At 58.4% G+C, this 8,474-nt stretch overlaps 1 protein-coding gene across 1 annotated transcript; it reads left to right on the top strand.

Annotated features, from left to right (window-relative positions):
• Positions 1-4,338, top strand: LOC308055689 (myosin light chain kinase, smooth muscle-like). The gene is made up of 10 exons (XM_080369968.1): positions 1-464; positions 825-997; positions 1,411-1,501; positions 1,624-1,827; positions 2,087-2,304; positions 2,714-2,837; positions 2,916-3,068; positions 3,245-3,365; positions 3,443-3,533; positions 3,925-4,338. Exons 2-10 carry the CDS (start codon positions 982-984, stop codon positions 4,101-4,103), a joined length of 1,197 nt encoding a protein of 398 aa, XP_080226094.1. The 5' UTR covers positions 1-464; positions 825-981; the 3' UTR covers positions 4,104-4,338.
• Positions 4,339-8,474: the final 4,136 nt, after the last annotated feature.

Genomic DNA, 8,474 nt, shown 5'->3' with positions numbered 1-8,474 from the left:
CCCCAGAGGCTTGGAGGGCTGGATGTGTGTGGGGGCACGATGTGATGCGTGAGGCTGAGCTCTCTGCAGTGTGATGAGGTGCATCAGATCTCTGCAGCTATCCCCCTGGGGATTTCTCTGGCTGAGACCCCTGTGTTAGTGACCCATGGCTCTGCGTGGTCCCAAACAGAGGGGTTTGGGGAAGGCCTTGGTGATGATGTTGTTGTTTATCTCCCGAAGTCCGGAAACACTCTGCTGGGAAGGAAAGGGAGGGGAGAGCCAGGGCTCTTCCTGGCAGTGGAGCGGGAGGGATGCCCCTGGCTGTGCCCAGAGTCAGACCTGACGTGCCCCGTACGTGTGGTCTCAGCAGTCCTTGACCCCCAGCGTTGCCCCTTCCTTCCCCCTCCAGCTCCATTGTGGCTCCATAGTGACCAGAAAGGATCAGGGACCGCCTGGTGGCCTGGGACAGGACCAGATGGTGACAGGTCAGTGCTGTGGCTCTTGGGTTGGGGTTTGGGTGCTGCTGCCTGGCACCCTTGGGTGTCGTTGCCCTGTCCTCCCAACCTTCACGTGGATGGAGCGGGGAGGGCATGTGCATAAGGAAGCAGGTCCTTTGACCTAGAAATCTGGTTTTTCCTGGGGATTTCCTGGTAGGGCTTGAGGAAAAAAACATTGGATTTGAGTCCAAGGCACTACTGGAAGGAGGTTGTCCCCCTCTGAGAAGGGGCCTCCCTTTAAAACTGGGTTTGGCCCCTTGCTGGGTCTGTCTGAGTCGCCTCGATGGACTTGGGCAGGGTGGGGAGTGCAGGGGGGGCTGGAGAGATGCTGGCAGTCTCGCGTGGCAGGGAGAAGGTGCGGGGCTCTGGGGATCGGCTGGAGCAGACGCGGGGACATCGCCCGTCTCAGCACCCCGGCCTGAGCACAGAGCTGCCGGGAGCTTCAGGGCCACATCCAGCACCTGTCCTGACTGCCAGTGCCCAGTGAGGAGCTGGTGGCACCACCATGTCCCAGGCAGAAGGTATGGCTGAGCCCTTGGTCTGTGCTGGGGGAGGCACAGGCTTTGCAGGGGGAACCCCAGTGCTGGTGTGACCCCCCCGCCCCCAGCTCAGCACTGATCTCCACCCCATCCTGTTTGATGGCCCCATTTTGCTTGGATCTTTGATCCTAAAAGCACCTTTCCTCCCAAACCTTGATTTGCAGGGTGCTGGGCTGCTCCAGGAGCTTCTGTGGCAGCAGTCCCTGTTGTCCCTGTGTTCCCCCCCCCATGTCCCATCTGCACCAGGTGGGGAGGGTGGGTGCACCTGGATGGAGTGTATATGTGGGGGGTGTGGGGAGATGGGCAGAAATAAGCACTGGAGGGGGGGGTACAGGCAGCCGGTCCCCAAAGCACGAGGGATCCATGCATGGACCACCCTGCTCCATCCCTCCCAGGAGGTGAGGAGACCTTTGAATGCTGCGATGTGGTCGTCAACAGCCAGGAGAAGGTTTCAGACATGTACATGCAGCTGGAGAAGCTGGGGGAGTAAGTGGGGGCCCCGCATCCGCGCTGCTTGAGGATGCTCCGGGGCTGTCCCTGCACAGCCCTGGGTGGGATGCAGGGTGCTGCTGATGGCTTCTCCACCCTTCATCCTCTCTCTGTCCCAGGGGAAAATTTGGGACGGTGTACCGGCTACAGGAAAAAGCCACTGGCAAAATCCGGGCTGGGAAATATATCCGGACACGGACAGCTAAAGAGAAGCGGGCAGCTTTGGCAGAGGTGGAGCTCATGAACCTGCTGCACCACCCGTGCCTCGTGCAGTGCCTTGCTGCCTTCCAGGGCCCCACCGAGCTGGTGATGGTGATGGAGTAGTGAGTGGGGGGGGGGGCAGAGTCAAGTTGGGGGGTGGTGGGGACAGTGCTGGGCTCTGCCAAGGAGAGCACTGAAGGCGGGGAGGGGTCCCTGTGCTGTGGGATGCTGGCATGGGGCATAGGCTGTATAGGGAACCTGCAGACCCTGGAGGTATGGGTGGTGAGATGCTCCCAGATGCTGAGTCTGGGCTCCCTAGTGGGACTTCTCCTTGGTGCTGATGGACCCCAGCAGGGACCCCAGCACCTTGTCCTCCCCCAGCATGGCAGGCGGGGAGCTCTTTGAGCGCATCGTGGATGATGACTTCGAGCACACGGAGCCCAGCAGTGCCCAGTACATGCAGCAGATCCTGGAGGGGCTGCAGTTCATGCATGGCCAGGCTGTTGTCCACCTCGACCTCAAACCGGAGAACATTCTCTGTGTCAGCCCTGGCAGCCACTGGCTCAAGATCGTCGACTTTGGCTTGGCACGGAAGCTGGGTGAGCCAGAATGGGGGTGTTGGGGTACCAGGGCAGGGACTGTCACCAGCACAGGGACCTGATCTGGCCAGGCCTATCAGCAAGGAGCTTGGCATCCTCCTGCCTGCATCTCTGGGACAGGCAGCCCTGTGGCACCAGACTGGGGCCCTTCCCGGTGACCATAAGATGCTCTGGGGAAACCTGCGTGTCCCCAGCCCTGCCTTTGAGGTGGAGACCCCCTCCAACACCCCTGTTCCTGTGGGTGCCCAGCACCCAGAGATGCTCTAGGAGACCATAGACCTGTGATGGGTCCTGGGGGGCGGCAGCTCCACCTGGAAGCAGGGGCTCATCCGCGTGGCACATGCTGGTGTGCCACTGGGGCCCCGGCGAGATCCCAGCTGGACACCTCCCCCATGCGTCTTCTCTGCAGCTCCAGACACCCCCGTGAAGGTGTTGCACGGCACCCCTGAGTTCATGGCTCCAGAAGTGGTCACCTTTGAGCCTGTGGGCTTCTCCACGGACATGTGGAGTGTTGGCGTCATCTGCTACATCCTGTGAGTGGCCTTCTGGGAACAGCAGGTCGGGCTGGAGGGGGCTGAGCTGTCACTGATGTCCTTGTGCCACCTCCCCAGGCTGAGTGGGGAGTCCCCCTTCCAGGGGGACAATGACATGGAGACACTGAGCAACGTCACAGCTGCCCAGTGGGACTTTGAGGAGGAGACCTTCTCGGAGATCTCCCAGCAAGCCAAGGACTTCATTAGCCAGCTGCTGCAGAAGGACCCCCGGTAGGACCTAGGGGTAGCTGTGGGGTGCTGAGCTGCCCTGGGTTCTGGGGTGCCAAGGGGATGGGCAGGGGAAAGCACTGAATGCGGCGGGTGGAGGGGATGCTAATGGTGCTGTGCCAGCAGCCAAGGGTCTGATGGTGGAGCAGACCCCCCATGGCTGCCCTATCTGCTCCCAGCTGCCGCCTCTCCAGCGTGCAGGCTCTGCTGCACCCCTGGCTACAGCAGCCCCAGCCCAACAGCACGAAGGCATTGTCAAAGGAGAGGATCAAGCAGTTCCTGATGCGTCAAAAGTGGCAGGTACCTGGGGGAATGGTGAGAACGTGGGGATGGGGGTTGGCTCTGATGGGGCTCAGTGCTCATTCTCTTCTCTCCAGAAAACAGGCAAAGCCCTGCTGGCCCTCAACAGGTTGATGCTGCTGTCCCAGAGCCCAGAGAGGAAAGAGTCTGGGGCTCAGGATGAGGAAGGTGATGGCCCCTGAAGCACCATCCCCAACACACCCCATCAACCCATTCTCTCTGCTTTGCCATCCCCCACTTGTACTCCTGGGCATCTTCCCCCACCCTTGCTCCAACCTGCCCTGCTGCCACTGAATGCTCAGATATGTCCCCACTCTGGGCCAGCTGCAGTGCCCTGAGGTTCTCAGTATCCTCATCCCCAAGGAGTAACCTCTGATGCGGCCTTGGAAGGGCACATCCCACTCTGCAGGGCTGGGAACCGTGTGTGATCTGGATCTCTGGGATCCAGCGCTGATCCCTTTGGACTCTGGCCCACTGGTGCCCAGTGGGTTCCTCCAGCAGAGGAGGGAGGTTGGACTTGTTCAGTTCCTCACTGCTCCCTCTGCCCATCTGCTCACAGACACAGGCTGCAGCCGAGCAGAGGACCAAGCCTCCGGGTCTCTGCCCCAACAAATTCCCAGCTTCTCGGAACTGCTGACAGACCGAGGGGAGGAGGAGGAAGGTGGGAGTGCTGCAGCCGCAAGGGAGGTGGAGTGTCAGCGTGGCCGTGCCAAGCCTGTCCTGGACCACCTAGAATAGGTGGGGAGAGAGGGGCAGGGAGTGATGGGGATGAAGCCGCCTCCAGAAGCTCACATGATGACCTGGCTAGCTCGGGGCAGCCCCAGACCCCAGGGATCCTCTCCAGTGGGTGGGCTCTGGGGTCCCACGGTGTCCCCATGCCGGTGTGGGGACAGCCACGCTTGCCTCCAGCAAGGAACCAGTGCTGTCTGCTTGAGCCTGAGCTGGCACCAATAAAGCACCGAGGATCTCTGCACTCCACGCGCTGCTCCTTTTTCCCTCAGAAATTCCTGGGAGGGGTGAGCAAGAGCTGCCCAAGCTGTGTCTGCATTTTGGGGGCTGGCACCAGGTTCTCCACCAACCTGGGCCACCACCCTTGTCTTCTCCAGGGGAGATGCTGGCCCTGGGGCCAGGGACTGGGTGGGAATGGCTCTAGCAGCAGTTCTTGGTGTCCCTGGTTCGGAAGTGTTCCCTCCTGGTCGCGGGGCGGTGGTGTGATGTCCTGAGCCCACAGGCAGGAGGAGCCCTGGGGACTCTGCTCTCTCCATTTCTGGTCCAACTCTGCTACCAGCAGGGCTGGAAGGAGCCCAGAAACTGCTGTTTGACTCCCAACCTACCCCCCGAGGAGGGGGGTTGGGCAGAAACCAGTGTTGGGGAGCCCCTCTCCTTCCACAAGAAGTGCACAGCCCTGCCCCTGTGGAAGGGGAAGTCCCAGGCACCGATACGTACTGGGGGATGCCCAGCTGGGACGAAGCTTGGCCTGGGGGTCTGAGTGGATGCCAGGTTGACCATGAACCAGGGCCGTGCCCTTGCTGCAAAAGGGTGAGCAGTGTCACAGTGGGCTGCGCCAGAGCCCAGGGGTGGGGAGGTGGTCCTTCCCTGGGCTCAGCAGTGGTGAAGCCACACCTGAGGGACTGTGTCATGTTCTGGGGTCCCCAGTGCATAAGACATGGACACACTGGAGAGGGTTCAGCGAAGGGTGATGGAGGGACTGGAGCACCTCACCTATGGGGAAAGGCTGAGGGAGCTGGGACTGCAGTCAAGAGAAGAGAGGGCTCAGAGGGGATCTCATAGACAGACACAAACACCTGAAGGGAGGGTGCAGGGGGGATGGAGCCAGGCTCTCGGTGGTGCCCAGAGGCCATGGGCACCAACTGGGCCATGGGCACCAACTGAGCCACAGGAGATTCCATCAGAACCTCAGGAAACATGGAGCATTGGCACAGGCTGCCCAGGGAGGTTGCGTGGTCTCCATCCTTGGGATATTAAAATACTGTCCAGGCACGGTCCTTGACAACTTGCTCTGGGTGGCCCCTGTGGGAGCAGGGGGATGGACCAGATGACCTCCAGAGGTTCTTCCTAGCCTCAGCTGTCCTGTGACTCTGTGAAAACCCAGCTCCTGTTGAAGCTGGGCTGGGGGCTGCTCTCCAGCATGTGCTGACCACCAGAGCACTGGTGAAGGTGCCCTGGCTGCAGTGGTCCAGCCCCATGGCCTCTGCCAGGACGCAGCTGTACCCGATAACACGCAGCTGAGGCATAGCTCTGACCTTTACTCCTCCTCTCCCTCCACTCCTGCTGGGCAACGCCACCAGGAGGGAGGGGGAAAGTGTTATTTTTATTAAACAGAACCAAATCCACCCACTCTCACAACCGTGATGTGGACACACATCAGAGCTCTGGCTGGCGGCACTCATGGGAACGAATGAAAGGGACACCAACAATTGGAGCTGCTGCCAGACCAGCGATGACAAATCCACTTTTGAATAGTTTGCTGAAGGCTCTAGGAAGCTGATGGCCACCACAGCAGGAGGTTTCTATATCAGGATTTGGCATCCTGCTGCCTCATGAGATGGTAGAGCAACCGGAGTGCCTGTGGTCTCGTGGTTGGGGGACTTGGTGGCTCTTCTCTGCTCTTCTCTTGGGCTCACAGGGAGGGATGCTGTCACCTTCCTGTCCCATTACTGTGGCACCAACTCTCCAGCTGACAAGGCTTTATCAGTGCCCAGGCCTGACTTGAATTTTTGTGGCAAAGCCTGTTCCTGTTAATAATGTGTATGGCTGATGGCTGCTTCTGGGTACATCTGACCGTGGGAGGCAGGAGATGGCTGTGGTGTGGCAGAGCTGGGACATGCTCTGCTTGGGACTTGCTGGTCTCTCCCCTTGTTGGCAACAGTAGATGCAACTTAAGAAGGAACTTAATTTAGAAGCTGGTGCATGGTGCTCCAGCCAGAGAATGGGGAGCCCTTCTGGGCACCCTCAGTGATGGCGAGGCCACCTTGATATTTTCATTGCTTGGTGTGCTGTAGGTCATTTGTGGAGGTGGGCAGCTCTAAGCAGTTGAAGGGGTGAGGGCCATGGCAGCAAGCCTCTGCCGGGTGCAGCAGATGCATCTCTGTGACCGCTCCACCTTCCTGGGTGCCCCTGTGTAGTGGGTGTGAGGCTCTGCCAGTGTAACCCCACAATACCGAGGACAAGGGGTCATCACCGAGGTTAAGTTGGCCTGTGCCTTGTGTCAAAACCACTTCCTTAAAGAAAAAAAGGTGAGTCATTCCCACGGGAGACCACCTTCCCAAGGGAATAGCGTGCCCAGCACGCCAACTGGACCCACTTCTCAGGGCAGCCTGCTGCCTCCCCGAGCCTGGGTTGAAGATGCCAAGAGCAAGCTCGCTTTGCTGGGTGTGGAGCAAAACACAGTGGCAAAGGCTGAGGTACTTACTGTTGTCTTTGCCTCAGTAGTAAGACCAGTTGTTCCTGGGGTACTCAGCCCCCTGAGCTGGAAGACAGGGGAGCAGAATGAAGCCCCCGCAATCCCAGGGAAATGCTGGGTGACCTGCTGCACCACGCAGGCACGCACAAGTCCATGGGGCTGGGTAGGACCCACCAGAGGGTACCAAGCGGGCTGGTGAAAGAGCTGACTGAACTGCTTCCCATCTTTTATCAGCAGCCCTGGCAAACTGGGGATGACCTGGGGGTGCTGGCTGGTGGCTGGCCGAACGTGAGCCAGCAGTGTGCCCAGGTGGCCAAGGCGGCCAACAGCATCCTGGCTTGCACCAGCAGCAGTGTGGCCAGCAGGGAGGTGCTGAGGTGTGTCCAGAGATGGGCGATGGAGCCGGGGAAGGGGCTGGGGCACCAGTCTGATGGGGGGCGGCTGGGGGGGCTGGGGGTGTTCGGCCTGGAGAGGAGGGGGCTCAGGGGGGACCCGATCGCTCCCTACAGCTGCCTGGCAGGGGGCTGTAGGCAGGGGGGGTCGGTCTCTGCTCCCAGGTAACAAGGGACAGGACAAGAGGGAGCAGCCTCAGGTTGTGCCAGGGGAGGTTTAGGTTGGGTGTCGGGAAACATTTCTTCACCAAAAGGGTGGCCAAGCACCGGAACCGGCTGCCCAGGGAGGTGGTGGGGACACCATCCCTGCGGGTCTTTAAAAACCACATAGACGTGGTGCTTGGGGACACGGTTTAGTGATGGACTTGGCTGTGATGGGTTAACGGTCAGACTTGGTGAGCTGGTCTCTTCCAAGCTAAACAATTCTGTGATTCCTCACAGGATCCATCCATGGCTCTTCAATGGCTGGGTGGGACATCTCCTGACAGAGCTCACCTGCTTCTTGTTCCTCCATGTTTTCCGCAGGAGAAGTGGATTCACTGCTCAGAGTTGGAAGAGAAACTCCTTAGAAGCAAATAAAAAACCAAAAATATTCCCCGTTCTATTCACAGCGTTTATTTTCCTTTCCCAGAGTAACAGAGAGAGGCTGAGGAACCCTTTCCCCTCTACCGCTCTTCTCTTGATGTTCACATGCATCACATCCCAATTTTTACCCATTATATATTCCATGTTTTCCTCTTTACACAGTCTCTGAACTCACACGCATCCCTTGGGAGCCAAGCTGAATGCCTTCAAGCTGCGGATGATAAGCAAACACCAAGTTACGTGTAATCAATCCCTTGATGAGCTATTTACCATGTGACATTAGCAAAATATTTCTGGTTGGGAGTTCTGTTTATCTTCATCTGTTTTCCAAACTCCTTGCAGCCCTGAAAATCCATATCCCAGGACTCCAGATGAGACCTTTTTCTCTATGATCCTGTATTTTGTACTGTAAAAACTGATTTGCCTACAGAAGAAGCTGATTTACCAACAGAAGGCACGTGTGTTCTTCTCCTTCCACTGCTTCCCATGGCTTAATACAGTAAAACGTACACTGGAGAAACCAATGGGAAAATGCAAAGTGAAGTTATACCTGGAGCTCATTAAAGCCACTGAGAAATTCAGCAGCAAGCCCTGAAAATAGAAAACCCATCTCAGCATTTCAGAGGCAGAGGAATTAAGATTTTGATCCTTCCATCAGGAAAGATGTGGGCTGACCTTCACTTCAGCCACACAGCTTCAGGGTAGGTA

Source organism: Falco punctatus (genome assembly GCF_963210335.1).
Source record: "Falco punctatus genome assembly, chromosome: 19".
NCBI lineage: Eukaryota > Metazoa > Chordata > Aves > Falconiformes > Falconidae > Falco > Falco punctatus.
This window is presented reverse-complemented; position numbering and strand designations above follow the sequence as displayed.